This window comes from Entelurus aequoreus, linkage group LG08, assembly GCF_033978785.1.
Source record: "Entelurus aequoreus isolate RoL-2023_Sb linkage group LG08, RoL_Eaeq_v1.1, whole genome shotgun sequence".
Taxonomy (NCBI): Eukaryota; Metazoa; Chordata; class Actinopteri; order Syngnathiformes; family Syngnathidae; genus Entelurus; species Entelurus aequoreus.
In genome coordinates, this window is record NC_084738.1 from 39,600,260 (window position 1) to 39,616,366 (window position 16,107).

Consider the following 16,107-nt stretch of genomic DNA (forward strand, 5'->3'; position numbering starts at 1 on the left):
TGTCACAATAGCAATTATTTGTGTCCTCTGTCGCTAGGGGGGCGGAGCTTTGTGCCCTGTTCAGATAGAGGACTGGGGACACATTATCTGGACGCACATAAATATGCTGAAATGATTTGTATCTCCCTTCAACTTCATGTGTGATTAATGAAATAAGCCCAAATTCACAAGTTTTGGTGTAGATGATGCTACATGTGTACAAAATAAACCACATGATGTTAGTACATCAGTTGAGGAAAATGGGTAAATAATAATAATAATAATAATAATTTATATTATTAATTCCATCTTCTGATAGATTAAAAATGAAGACCAATGGGAGCATTTAAAACTCTGCCAGACTCAATTCCATCTATTTCACAGATGAATATTATGACAACAACAACAACAACAACAACAACAACATTATAATTTGTATATTTTCAGGTTGTGCTTGTTCTATTTTAAAACAAGAAAACAATCTGAAGTTGTCTTTATTTTTAAGCTATCATGCAATGATTTTACCGGTCAGGCCCACTCGGGAATAGATTTTCCTTAATGTGGCCCCTGAGCTAAAATTAGTTTGACACCACTGCTGTATAGTATTGTTTGTATACAATATTTATATCTACAAGTTAGATTTTCTTTTTAAAAGGCATTTTATATGGTAAAATGGTGGCGCCTTGGAGGGACAAAGGACCAATTAAATCGATTTCAATTCATTTCAATGGGAGACGGTAATTTGAGATACAAATTATTTCAGTCAAGAGCTCCGTCACAGAACCAGTTTGTGAACTCGTTCTCAAACTATGTCAATAAAAACGATTCTGATTCTGATTCATTTACAAAAGCTTGTCGTTGACATCAAAGCTGATTTTAAAGTCATTTACCAATTAGTCCAATACTACAATGTAACTCTTTTTACGACATTTCAAGAAATCCTCGGCCCTTTAAAACTGCTACGGTTAGCCTGACATGATGTGTTAGTCACAATAGCAGAACAGGTTTATTAAATAAGTAATGCATTTTTCAAAAAAATATTTAAGTATTTCTGTAAAAAAAACATCTCAAGTGCCTTCCTCGTTTGTTCCATGTGTTCCACATGGTCTGTGGTATATCCTAGATCATTTAATTTAAAGCACAAATGGCTCTGAGTTCTTATGAGTTAGTGCACACTCTGTATTCTCTTGTTTATTAGACCCTGGCATTGAAAACAGCCTTATTTTCCTTTCCCTTTCCTTCCCAACACAAGTTGTGCAACCAAAGAAGCAACTGGAGGGCTTTTTGTTGCGACAAAGCATTTGCTCTGGAAGCGGACGTGAGAATTGCCTCAAGGACGCTGCCTTAGTTTAGAATCATCTGCTACCAAAAGGCACTCTTGAAATGCAATACTTTTCTCTTCACATTGCTTTGGAAAAAATGTGTTTATCCTCCCAAGCAGTAAACAGAAGTGCATTGCTGCAGCCTGTCATTTTGGTAGAGTCGTGCCTGGCAGCTAAACAAGTGTGAGACCTGATGGACGTCGTTTGAGATGTCTCCCCTCACTTTGCTGCCAGCCAGCAGTGAAGTGAGGCAGGAATGATGAAATTACACACGCCTTGAGGAATATTTGTGTTCCCCCTTAATAATGTCACGAGATGAGGTCACGCAGCAAAGCGCCACTGAATTGATACCGATCTAGGCTTGATGGTGCGATTATAGAGCGCTAGTGTAACAAAGGAAGAAGACATTTACCGCGTTTTCATGCACACAATATTCCTGTTTTGAGCAAAATACTGTGCAATAAATATTGAGAAAGGTTTTTTTGACACAAAAACTTGGAAACACTTTAGTATTGGGAACATAATCACCATTAATTAGTTGCTTATTAAAGTAACAAAGACTTAATTTAGAGTTATTTGGACACTAGGGGAACATATAAGGGTTAGGGTTACTAATAAGCAATAATTCTGAGATTATTGAGGGAAGACTCTTAATTAATGGCTTACTGGTTGTATAATAAGGCCATGCAGAAGAAGGCATTAATAAGTACTTAATAATGACTAATTAAGAGCCAATATGTTACTAATTTGCATGTTAATAAGCAACTAATTAATGGTGAATATGTGTTCCCCATACTAAAGTGTTACCAAAAACTCTTTTTCAGATAGACAATTCAGAATCAAAGTGATTCTGTGGTTATTAAAAAGGCGATTGGGACACCTGATATTAGGTGATCTGAAGACATAATAGAAAAAACATGCATCCTAGTGGACCATGAAGTCGTTATTCTGAATGCTCACTGCTCGGATAGCATAGGATTGTGGGATTTATTTGGGTGGCGAAAGATTTACATCTGTGGTGTGAGGAGAAACACATTGAACAATACTGTAAATATCCTTACTATTTCAAAGGCTTTGTTGGTACCTGCTTTTGTGTATTTGGGACCCGCATAAATCCCGAAAATGTGAAATCAAACCATGGAGGTATGGCGGCGATATTAATATAACATTCGCTTAAAATTTTAGACTTTAGTGACGTTTTTTTGCCTCAGTTACACCAGCAGATATCTTCTTATATAGTAATGGTTTATCCAAAAATCTTTCCACAAGTCCGCTATTTTTACTCAGTAGTAGTCCAAAATTGTAGTCAATGAGTTTCTTATTTTTGTCTATCCTCTTTTTGTCATTGTGTCATACATGCACATGCATGCTAAAATACTCCGCTGTTGCCTGGAAGGTGGCCGTGAAATCATGCAGCAGCTGGCCATGATTATCAAGAGTCGGTCCGAAGACAGTGAGCGCAGAGTGAAGGCTTTCTCTTTCTGCGGGGTCCATGTTGGCCATTTGTCGCGATCGGGCTTTGTCGTAGTAGGACCCCAACGCAGGGAAGGAATAATAAAAATAAGAACAAAAAGCGCACTCAAAAGGAGTGAAGAAAAATACATTCAGGACACACACGAAAGGTGCTAAGGGGAACAAGTAAACAATACACGGCCGCGGCTGGACAAAGCCACATGAACAAGCAGTGTGAGTGGAGTCAAAGCAGAGGAGATGAACACGACTGAAGCATCAGGAATCTACTGGCGCTGAGTGAATGGCCTGGAGAGCTTAAGTAGTCAAGAGGAAATGGGTATCAGGTGTGCATGAAGGTGGCTTCGACTCGTAGCCTGAAAACCAGGCACTGTAACAAAAAGCAAACAGGCAACAGCAGAGCTGCCAAAGAATGACACAGCATGCTTTAATTTTCCAGTGCGGCTTTCGGTGGAAAAGGCTTGGACACCCATGATGCAGGACAATAGTACAACATTTAACATTTATAAAATAAATCTAAAAAGTTGAAAATGATGGCTTAAAGACTTCAATATTATAGACTGCATCCATCAACATTAATATCTGTTAAACCAGCACAGTCATTTCTCTCAACCTTGTGCGTCCAAGTCTGCAGCTTAATAATGTCATACTGTGAAAACTTACTTAGTCGGTCGTAAACAGTGTTTTATGCTCTGGCTATGAAAATGATAGATTTGTAATTAATAAAGTTTTACTTAATGAAAATTAATTTACCAGGCTCAAGCCCAGAACTAACTAACAATGATAAACTAGGGACAAGTGTATCTGATAAACTACAGAAAGACACTTTTTTCCGTACCATTGTTGACTATATGTACGGTATACAAATAATGTTGATGAGCAAATGACACAAAACTGTCAGAGCAACACATTTAACATAAAGGCAAGCATTATGTCGCTGGAGGCCAGCTTTTTTATGTAAACAACAATATGTTTGTTTTATTTTGACGTCATGACCTTAGCAACAAAATTGTGAATATGCAAAACGGGAATCTTATTGCTTGCAAATGCAAACGTCTCATTTTAAAGAGAACTGGAATAGTGTGTGCATGGAAACTTACTGACTTTTTTTTAAATTCTAAAAGATAATTTCCTAAACAGTAGAATCTCCAAAACTAAAATTTAGAACATGACCAACATATGACATGCACCGTATACCATGCAGCGCACCAAGAATCTTTTCGTTTTTGTTTTGAATCATTGTCACTCACGATATCAGTTGGCTTTGCTTTGAACTTTTGAGGTCCTACTTTGTTCATATACTGTACTTAATGGTGCTGTTTGCAACTTCCTCACAGTAAAATTTATCAAAGCAAAAAATATAACACGGATATCAGCGGCTAGCTTATGTTACCATTAGTGGTTTAACAGAACACATTTGACATACAAAAGCAGTCCAAGAGAAGCAATTAACAATTTGCAGTCATGTTGTTGTTACGATAGAATATGCATTCAATAGTGATAATAATAATAATAATAGATTTTATTTGTAAAAAGCACTTTACGTTGAGCAAACAACCTCAAAGTGCCACAGTGTTAAAAAAAATAAAAATAAAATAGTAATAATAATAATAATAATAAAAGATAATAAAAATAAATAGAATATAAAACTAGAAACAGCCCAATAGCTAGAACCAGCATGCATATCTATAAAAAGGCTTTTTTTCAAAGATGAGTTTTTAAGCCTTTTTTAAAAGCATCCACAGTCTGAGGTGCCCTCAGGTGGTCAGGGAGAGCGTTCCACAGACTGGGAGCAGCGGAGCAGAAAGCCCGATCTCCCATAGTTTGTAGCTTTGTCCTTGGAGGTTGGAGGAGGTTAGCCTGTTTGGAGCGGAGGTGTCGTGTGGAGGATTTGGGGGTGAGCAGTTCTTTAAGGTAGTGCTATCCCAATTGCTATTAGCAGCTAAGGCTAATGTGCGAGAAGGTGTTACGTATGAACGTAATGACGTTATTGCGTAGGAGAAACCGTTAGAGAGGTGTAAAATACATTGGAAAGTTGGCGCTCTCTAGTTATCTGTGTAATTGTTGCAAACAGCCCCTTTAGCAGTGTTTTTGTCTCCTTTTGATGTGTGGTTCTTTCTTCTCACAATGAGTGCTCCAAAAATATCCTTGGTGAGACAGGTGAATCTATTCCACAGCCAGAGGTCAGGAGTAGGGCAAACGTTCCCCATCAATATCAGGTTTTTTTTCTATTAGAGCATCATTATCACCATTGTCAACAGGGATCCCACTCTTGCATTAATGCAGTGAACTTGGACCTACTCAGTTTCTTCAAGGACGAGAAGCGGCTGAGGTCGGCTTTGATGGCCGCCTCGTATGACGGCGGCAGGTGGGACAGGCTCTGGAAGGAGCGTGAAAAAGACAGGTCGTAGGGCTCCGTCTGCGAAGTCAGGATGCCACTTATCCGATTGTTTTCTAGAGACACGTACATACATATACAGACACAGGGGTGGAAGGGAAAAAGATATGGGCAATGCTGGCGTCTCCTTTCCACGACTATCACAACCAAGCTGGATTCCACTGTAAACTTTATCTTTGGCAGACGAAATACTTGCAATTCACACCCAGTTTGGTAATTGCCCTTTTTTACCAGCACTTGATGACACAATTTGCTGCATGGCAGCTTTATCATTCAACCCATTAGAAGTGCCAAATTACCGAAAAACTTTTAATTTAATTGCTCTTTTGCCACTCAACTATCTAAACTATTTATTTGAAAATGTAATGAACTAAATGCATCTAAATGTCTTTTTTTGGAACCCCCTCCCCCCAAAAAATACATTTGAATAGTTTTTTTCCTTTTTTTTTCCTTCCTTTTTTGTATTAAATTTGTTCCATAAAATATGTTCATGAATTGTTGTAAAATGCAGACAAATGTAAATTGTAAATTTGTAAAAAAAAAAAAAAAGCCCCTTTAAGGTGAAAGAAAAAATGGCGTACTCTTAAATAAGATACAATAAGTACTGTAACTATCAGTTTGCTTGGCAAATGAGACTTTATCAATACAATACTTTGATTAATTAAATATTTTGATTATCGTCCTGATTTGATGTTAATTTTAAAATAAATATTTAAACTGGTGAGTGCATAACAATTAAAAAAGAAGGCTTTAAGAACAAATTTGTCTGGGGAAAAAGGCCCAATATTCTTGCTTTACAGGTTTGAAAGCACGGCTTGAGCATTGTGTGGCACATCGGGGGTCTCATGTATTAAGCCTGGAAATGCACAAAAAACCTTTTCTATGGAAGTATTACTTTAGCAAAATTATTTGCAAACGCTTTTCTCAATCTGTGCGTCTATTATCCAATTCCCGTGTCCGTGTACTAATGTGTATGTCTGTATTGCAGTACGTGTGTGTGCAATCAGAGCTGCGTGTGCGTGTTTTATGTTGTCTGTCCGTATTATGATTTGTATGGGTAAAAATATTTCTGTCAGTATTTCTTCGATTGGCTGGCTTTTTGCACGTGACTATTTCCTGTTTCTGTCGTGAAAGAGTTGTGTGTGCGAAATCATAGTTAAGTGTGTGCGAAATAATAGTGGTGCGTGCATATTCAGATGTGTATATGTGTAAAGGAATCTGTGTCTAAGAGTTGTGTGTGCAAAATAATAGTTGTGTGTGCGTCTTCAGGTGTATGTATGTGTAAAGGAATCTGTGTCTAAGAGTTGTGTGTGTGTGAAAGCATATTTGTGTGTGCGTATTCAGATGTGTAAATGTGTAAAGGAATCTGTGTCTAAGAGTTGTGTGTGTGAAAGCATAGTTGTGTGTGCGTATTCAGATGTATGTATGTGTAAAGGAATCCGTGTCTAATAGTTGTGTGTGCAAAATCATAATTGCGTGTGCGTATTCAGATGTGTATATGTGTAAAGGAATCTGGTCTAAGAGTTGTGTGTGCCAAAATCATAATTGTGTGTGCGTATTCAGATGTGTACATATGTAAAGGAATGTGTCTAAGAGTTGTGAGTGCGTATTCAGATGTGTATATGTGTAAATGAATCTGTTTCTAAGAGTTGTGTGTGCAAAATCATAATTGTGTGTGCGTATTCAGATGTGTACATGTGTAAAGGAATCAGTGTCTAAGAGTTGTGTGTGTATTCCGATGTGTATATGTGTAAAGGAATCATTGTCTAAGAGTTGTGTGTGTATTCCGATGTGTATATGTGTAAAGGAATCTGTGTCTAAGAGTTGTGTGTGCAAAATCATAATTGTGTGTGCGTATCCAGATGTGTATATGTGTAAAAGGAATCTGTTTCTAAGAGTTGTGTGTAAAAAATCATAATTATGTGTGCGTATTCAGATGTGTATTCAGATGTGTATATGTGTAAAGGAATCTGTTTCTAAGAGTTGTGTGTGAAAAATCATAATTATGTGTGCATATTCAGATGTGTATATGTGTAAAGGAATCAGTGTCTAAGAGTTGTGTGTGCATATTCAGATGTGTATATGTGTATAGGAATTTGTGTCTAAGAGTTGTGTGTGTGAAAGCATAGTTGTGTGTGCGTATTCAGATGTATGTATGTGTAAAGGAATCTGTGTCTAATAGTTGTGTGTGCAAAATCATAATTGTGTACGTGTATTCAGATGTGTATATGTGTAAAGGAATCTGTGTCTAATAGTTGTGTGTGCAAAATCATAATTGTGTGTGCGTATTCAGATGTGTATATGTGTAAAGGAATCAGTGTATAAGAGTTGTGTGTGTATTCCGATGTGTATATGTGTAAAGGAATCTGTGTCTAATAGTTGTGTGTGCAAAATCATAATTGTGTGTGCGTATTCAGATGTGTATATGTGTAAAGGAATCTGTGTCTAAGAGTTGTGTGTGCAAAATCATAATTGTGTGTGCGTATTCAGATGTGTATATGTGTAAAGGAATCTGTTTCTAAGAGTTGTGTGTGAAAAATCATAATTATGTGTGCTTATTCAGATGTGTATATGTGTAAAGGAATCTGTGTCTAAGAGTTGTGTTTGTATTCAGATGTGTATATGTGTAAAGGAATCTGTGTCTAAGAGTTGTGTGTGCAAAATCATAATTGTGTGTGCGTATGCAGATGTGTATATGTGTAAATGAATTTGTGTGTAAGAGTTGTGTGTGTGAAATCATATGTGTGTGTGCGTATTCAGATGTGTATATGTGTATAGGAATTTGTGTCTAAGAGTTGTGTGTGTGAAAGCATAATTGTGTGTGCGTATTCAGATGTATGTATGTGTAAAGGAATCTGTGTCTAATAGTTGTGTGTGCAAAATCATAATTGTGTAGGTGTATTCAGATGTATGTGTAAAGGAATCTGTGTCTAATAGTTGTGTGTGCAAAATCATAATTGTGTATGTGTATTCAGATGTATGTGTAAAGGAATCTGTGTCTAATAGTTGTGTGTGCAAAATCATAATTGTGTGTGCGTATTCAGATGTGTATATGTGTAAGGGAATCTGTGTCTAAGAGTTGAGTGTGTGTATTCAGATGTGTATATGTGTAAAATAATCTGTGTCTAAGAGTTGTGTGTGCAAAATCCTAATTGTGTGTGCATATTTAGATATGTGTGAAGGAATCTGTGTCTCAGAGTTGTGTGTGCGTATTTCCATGTGTATATGTGTAAAGGAATCTGTGTCTAAGAGTTGTGTGTGTGAAAGCATATTTGTGTGAGCGTATTCAGATGTGTGTATGTTTAAGGGCATCTGTGTCTAAGAGTTGTGTATGCGTAAAAAATGTCTGTAATCAGATTTGTGTGAAGCAGGAAGACTTATTGGCTGTCTGTTTACACGTGACTTTTGCAACACATCTGCCATGTAAGAGTTGTGTGTTTGTGCATTGATTTGAGTTTGCAAGAAGATTTTTCTGTCCGTAAGCTCACCTTGTCTTTCCCCATACTCACCACTAGTCAGCGCCTTCAGAGTGGGCGGAGCTATGTGCCGTGTTAAAGGTAGAGGCAACGCTTCCGTGTTTAAACACTACTTATGCTGCCTGGAAGTGATAGTAATGATACAAAATGTGGATTGTTACGTTCATGCCTTGATCGTCAAAGATATTGTTGGTAATTTATAACCTGTGACATTTATACCCAAAGAGGTGCTTTTGAAAATCTGCACATTTTGTGTTGTACTTATTTACTCAACTGGGGGACACATTTCCTGGGAAATGAATAAATATGTCTGAAATAATATGTATCTTTGTGTTATTAATGAAATGAGTCCACATTCACAAATTTGGTTGTGGATGATGCTAAATATGTAGAGAATAAATCACATGATGTTAGTACATCAGTTGAGGAAAATAGAGGGGGACATGTCAATGTTGTGGTTCATCTTCATTGTTCTGAATAAATGCTGTGATAATGTTCATCAGTCAAATAGGTGAAATTGAGTGTTTGAAAACCCTCCCATATTGTTAATGTTTAATCTATCAGAAGAAGAAATGGATTATATTATTAAACTCAAACTACAGGAGGTTTTTCATATCCTTTCCAGACAGTAACAGGCTGGCCGCTGAGCAATATTACACTGTATTACAAAAGAGAGAAGGTTATGCAGTGATATGAGATAGTAAATACAACACGAAATGTACAGATTATCAAAAGCATTTTTGGGTGGTATAAATGTCACAGGTTATATTACCAACAATATCTTTGACGATCAAGGCATGAACGTAACAATCCACATTTTGTATCATTACTATCACTTTCAAAGACTATACAAATGGGACCCATTACCTCCCTGCTTGGCACTCAGCATCAAGGGTTGGAATTGGGGGTTAAATCACCAAAATGATTCCCGAGCGCGGCCACCGCTGCTGCTCACTGCTCCCCTCCCCTACCAAGGGGATGGGTCAAATGCAGAGGACAAATTTCACCACACCTAGTGTGTGTGTGACTATCAGTGGTACTTTAACTTAACTTACAGGCAGCGTAAGTAGTCTTTAAACACGGAAGCGTTGCCTCTATCTTGAACACGGCACATAGCTCCGCCCACTCTGAAGGCGCCGACTAGTGGTGAGTATAGGGAAAGGCAAGGTGAGGTTACAGACATACAACTCTTTTCACCGCACAGACATACAACCGTGGCAGATGTGTGCAAAAGTCACGTGTAAACGGACAGCGAATCAGTGTTCTTGCTTCACACAAATCTGATTACAGACAAACACATTTTTTTACACACACACAACTCTTAGACACAGATTCCTTTACACATATACACATCTGAATACGCACACACAACTATGATTACACACACACAACTCTTAGAAACAAATTCCTTTACACATACACACATCTGAATACACTCACACAACTATGATTAAAACCACACAACTCTAAGACACAGACTCCTTTACACATACACATATCTGAATATGCATACACAACTATTATTACACAACGATAACTCTTTCACGGCAGAAACGTAGAAAAAAGTCACATGGACAAAGACAAAGAAATACAGACAGATTTTTTTCTTTTACCCACAGACAAATCAATATACGGACACGCAGCTCTGATTACACGCACACACATTGATAAACAGACACACATATTAGGACAAGGACACACAGATTGAGATATACATCTGCAAATCATTTTGCTGCAATAATGCTTCCGTGCTTTTTCACAGCAAAGATGACATGTGTCAAGAATGCATTTGCCGTGGAAATGTACGCACAATTCGATAGGCTGTGGATACTTCCTGTGACTTCAGCAGAGCAGACACAATGGCAACAGAGGAATGGCCCGCCTTGTATCACGTACGGCTGCTATCGCAAGTAGTTCGCCTGTGTTCTAATAATAAATTGATTATTTAAAAAAGAGTCAAAGTCATGTGTATCGTTTTTGATAGCGCTGGGATGTTTAAGTTTAAAAGACTGCTCTGATCTAGCTGTGAGCATGCAACTGCAGAGACACATATTGTTGTAAATTATATCATATTGAAGGTAATCAGAGTCATTTTTATGTATCATTGCAACACTTATCTTTTCAAATGTTGCACTAATTTATTATTTCCGGTGCCCCAAGTCCTTCTGTTTTTGCCATGCACACCTATCTTCTTCTTCACCTTCTTCCTGAACTCTGGCCATCTTTTTTTTTGTTTTAGCCAATGTGCGGTTGTAGCAAGGCTCTCAACCGCACTCCTCTGTTGTTCGCTCAAAACATGAGAAAGAAGCACCTCCTGCTAATTGTGATTGGGCAAGAGCGTGCAGATCTCAGGCACGTGGCTACTTTCAATAGGATTTGCGTAATTTATTTGGGCGCGTGGTCCGGGCCTGCGCCGGCACGCATTTCCAGGTTGATTGTGATGTAACAAAAAATGTGCTTGGATTTGTGTGGGCGCATACTCTAATACAGGGGTCCCCAAACTACAGCCAAAACCAGCGTCCAAAATCCGGCCCGCGAGAAGTCCCAAGTAATAAAAAAAATAATAATACCAAAAATATATATTTATATATATATATTTATTTTTATTTTTAAATCTGCCCTTTCTAATCCATTTTCTACCGCTTGTTACTCTCAGTGTCTCCTAGCCGCTCAGGCAAATCATATTGTCTAAAAATGCATTTCCCCATCGATAACGTGACATCATCGCGCTCGGAATATATATATATATATATACACAACCGTTCAAAAGTTTGGGGTCACCCAAACAATTTTGTGGAATAGCCTTCATTTCTAAGAACAAGAATAGACTGTCGAGTTTCAGATGAAAGTTCTCATTTTCTGGCCATTTTGAGCGTTTAATTGACCCCACAAATGTGATGCTCCAGAAAGTCAATCTGCTCAAAGGAAGGTCAGTTTTGTAGCTTCTGTAACGAGCTAAACTGTTTTCAGATGTGTGAACATGATTGCACAAGGGTTTTCTAATCATCAATTAGCCTTCTGAGCCAATGAGCAAACACATTGTACCATTAGAACACTGGAGTGATAGTTGCTGGAAATGGGCCTCTATACACCTATGTAGATATTGCACCAAAAACCAGACATTTGCAGCTAGAATAGTCATTTACCACATTAGCAATGTATAGAGTGTATTTCTTTAAAGTTAAGACTAGTTTAAAGTTATCTTCATTGAAAAGTACAGTGCTTTTCCTTAAAAAATAAGGACATTTCAATGTGACCCCAAACTTTTGAACGGTAGTGTGTATATATATATATATATATATATATATATATATATATATATATATATATATATATATATATATATATATATATATATATATATATATATATATATATATATATATATATATATATATATATATACATATTATTTTTATTTTTAAATCTGCCTTTTCTAATCCATTTTCTACCGCTTGTAACTCTTAGTGTCTCCTAGCCGCTCAGGCAAATCATATTGTCTAAAAATGCATTTCCCCATCGATAACGTGACATCATCGCGCTCGGAATATATATATATATATATATATATATATATATATATATATATATATATATATATATATATATATATATATATATATATATATATATATATATACACATACATACATACATACATACATACACACACACACACACATATATATATATATATATATATATATATATATATATATATATATATATATATATATATATATATATATATATATATATATATATATATATATATATATATATATATATATATATATTTATATATATATATATATATATAAATATATATATATACTCAGCCCGACCCCCAGCCAAATTTTTTTAACTCAATGCGGCCCCCAAGTCAAAAAGTTCGAGGACCACTGCTCTAATACATCCGATTTTTTTCTTGCGTACAATGTTTTGTGGATTTTAACATACCTCTCTTTTTAGTAGAAAATCCACGCAACTCTTAATACATGAGGCCCAAGGTCAACTCCTATTAGTGCCACTTTGTTTTGCTGTGCATTATCTTAACTCAAGCATGAGCAAATTAACTATAGGCCAGATCTTAAACAGGTAAACATGATTATTTAATCATTTGTCCTTTTGAAATATTTCCAAAAGTTTCTGAAATCCAAGGTTCCCTGTTTCCCGATATGCTTTTTTTAAGTGAAATATAAATTGTTGCAGTAATCTAAGGGATTGTGTCAGAACAGCTCAGAGAAGATGAGGATCTGATACACAGCAGAGTGGGGGTTTGAGACTTTTATGTCAAAGTTATGCACACGTAGAAGATATTTTATTTGATTGCATACATGTCGAGGAGGTCGGAGGGAAGCAATCATTTGAAACCCAGTGAGTAGTAAAGCTTATTGGATAGTTTTCTGTTACAGTTTCACTTTGCGACCTCACAAAAACTAAACAACTACCCCCCTGGCCACATTTTAGAACCCTTGTGTGGTTCATGAGTCAAAAAGTTGACCTACCATGGTTTAAAGAAAACATTTAAGTCACTCCGCCTTAAGGCAATGGCTGTAGGTGTAAAAACTTCAAAAGCGATAGTGGCAGTACTCTGGGGAGTCAAAGGTGGTCATGTATCAAGAAAGTCAGTGGGATGTTTGGTGCAGGACGGATAGGACAAGTGACGCGAGAAGAAGAGCGCTCCAAAAAATGAAAGACAAACGGAAAGAGACAACAAACAACAGATGTGTGCCTGGAGAGTAACCCTGCTTTGTGACAGTGCTGCGATGTGATCAGAGACCGTGGTCAGGGAGCAACGCCTGCTCTGGCTGGAAGCAGCATGATGTGATGCCAGGATTCTTCCTGGCATCTGTACTTCTGTACAGAGGAAGGGCACTGGACCAAAGCCCATCCTCATCTTTTTCATTCCTTCCCACAAATTCGCATACACCCCCGGTCTTCCACACTGTCTCCCGTCCAATGCCGGCTTCCACGCTCTGTCAGTCTTATCTGTCCGACCATGCTGCCACCCACTTTTGCTCCTTAATTCTTTCTCATATTCCCCCTCCCTCTTGCTCTATCTGCCTCTCTCATATGAGCTTGCAGCAGTCATGGGTGCGGCTGCAGCCAGCCTCCAATGACCAGCTAAAAAAAGGGGAAGGCGATGGAGATAAGGACAGTTTAAAAAAGGATAAAAGGGCGGCGGAATGACGACAAGGGAAGGAAATGGCTGAGTGAAATGAGAAGGAAAGCTTGGGCGAGGATGACGGAAGGCTGAAAAAAAAGAGGGGTTCTGAGAGCCGGAAGGATGCATCAATAAGGGATGATTTGACAGCGAAGTTGTACATACTGTTCTCAATTTTGAAAATCAATCACTTCTACTTACAACAGATAGACTGACTTTAACCCATTAAAAACCAGCACACTATAAATGTAGTAATACAAGTCGAATACAACTTTGTGATGGAATTGAACCCATTACAGTGCATCCCGAAAGTATTCACACTATTTCCAGATGTTGTTATGTTCCAGCCTTATTCCAAAATGGAATACATTAATTTTTGTCCTCAACATTTTACAGACAATGGCCCATTACTACAATGTGATTATTATTATTTTTTTAATATGAAAATTTATAAAAACATAAAAAACTAAAAAATGTACATAAGTATTCACAGCCTTTGCTCAATACTTTGTTGATGCACCTTTGGCAGCAATTATACTCTCAAGTCTTTTTGAATACGATGCCACAAGCTGGGCACACCTATCTCTGGGCAGTTTGGCCAATTCCTCTTTGCAGCACCTCTCACGCTCCATCAGGTTGGATGGGAAGTGTTGGTTTTCATCCAGGATGTCTCTGTACATTGCGGCATTCATCTTAGTCTAGTCAGGGAGGTGACCAAGAACCTGATGGTCACTCTGTCAGATCTACAGCATTCCTCTGTGGAGAGAGGAGAACCTTCCAGAAGGACAACCATCTCTGCAGAAATCCACAAATCAAGCCTTTATGGTAGAGTGGAACTATTCTTCCTAAAAAGTTTGCCTAAATGCACCTGAAAGACTCTCAGACCAGGAGAAACAAAATTCTCTAGTCTGACGAGATGAAGATTGAACTCTTTGGCGTGAATGCCAGGCGTCATGTTTAAAGGAAACCAGGCACTGCTCACCACCAGGCCAATACCATCCCTACAGTGAAGCATGATGGCAGCATCATGTTGTGGGAATGTTTTTCAGCGGCAGGAACCGGGAAAATAGTCAGGATAGAGAGAAAGATGAATGCAGCAATGTACAGAGACATCCTGAATGAAAACCAATGCTTCCCATCCAACCTGATTGAGCTTGAGAGGTGCTGCAAAGAGGAATGGGCAAAAACGAATCTGCCCGAAGAAAGGTGTGGCAAGTTTATGGAATCATATTCAAAAAGACTTAAAGGGGAACTGCACTTTTTTGTTTTGCATATTGCCTATCGTTCACAATCATTATGAGAGACATGACGACGGGTGTTTTTATGCATTCTAAATTTTTAAATAAATACAATCAAAAGTCCGCTTACAATGGAGCCTATGGGGGCCGTTCTATTCAGCCTATAAAGCCCCTTAAAAACATCCACTCACCTCTCTTAGGGTTTGTAAAAGATTACAGTTGGTACAAAATGCAGCTGCTAGACTTTTGACAAGAACAAGAAAGTTTGATCATATTACGCCTATAGTGTATATACCTTTATATACCTATACTGGCTCATCTGCACTGGCTTCCTGTGCACTAAAGATGCGACTTTAAGGTTTTACTACTTACGTATAAAATACTAAACGGTCTAACTCCATCCTATCTTGCCGATTGTATTGTACCATATGTCCCGGCAAGAAATCTGCGTTCTACGAACTCCGGCTTACTAGTGATTCCCAGAGCCCCAAAAAAGTCTGCAGGCTATAAAGCGTTTTCTATTCGGGCTCCAGTACTATGGAATGCCCTCCCGGTAACAGTTAGAGATGCTACCTCAGTAGAAGCATTTAAGTCCCGTCTTAAAACTCATTTGTGTACTCTAGCCTTTAAATAGACGCCCCTTTTAGACCAGTTGATCTGCTGTCTCTTTTCTTTTCTGCTCTGCCTCCCTCTTTTGCGTGGAGAGGTTATCAGGTGACCACAGTTAAGGCGCAAGCTTTTCAAGGTCGGGACTCGGGGTGGACCACTCATCTGTGCATCAGTTGGGGACGTCTCTGCGCTGCTGATGGGTCTCCATGCAAGAGGATCCCCTGCTGGCCCCACTATGGGCTGGACTCTCACATTATTAACCGTATCCACTCTGCATTAATTTCACCGGTCGCCCGGAGACCGGTCCCCACATCTGCAGTCCCCTCAAAGGTTTTTCATTACGCCCATTGGGTTGAGTTTTTTCTTGCCCTGATGTGGGATCTGAGCCGAGGATGTCGTTGTGGCTTGTGCAGCCCTTTGAGACACTTGTGATTAAGGGCTATATAAA

General features: G+C 38.1%; 1 protein-coding gene across 3 annotated transcripts in view; it reads right to left on the minus strand.

Moving 5' to 3' along the window:
* Positions 1–16,107, minus strand: part of LOC133655868 (protein shisa-6) — a 202,139-nt gene that overhangs the window by 12,785 nt on the left and 173,247 nt on the right. For all 3 annotated transcript variants that reach the window (XM_062056456.1, XM_062056455.1, XM_062056454.1), the window contains one exon: positions 5,073–5,225. In XM_062056456.1, the coding sequence (XP_061912440.1) occupies positions 5,073–5,225 (153 nt within the window). The remainder of the gene's footprint in view (positions 1–5,072; positions 5,226–16,107) is intronic.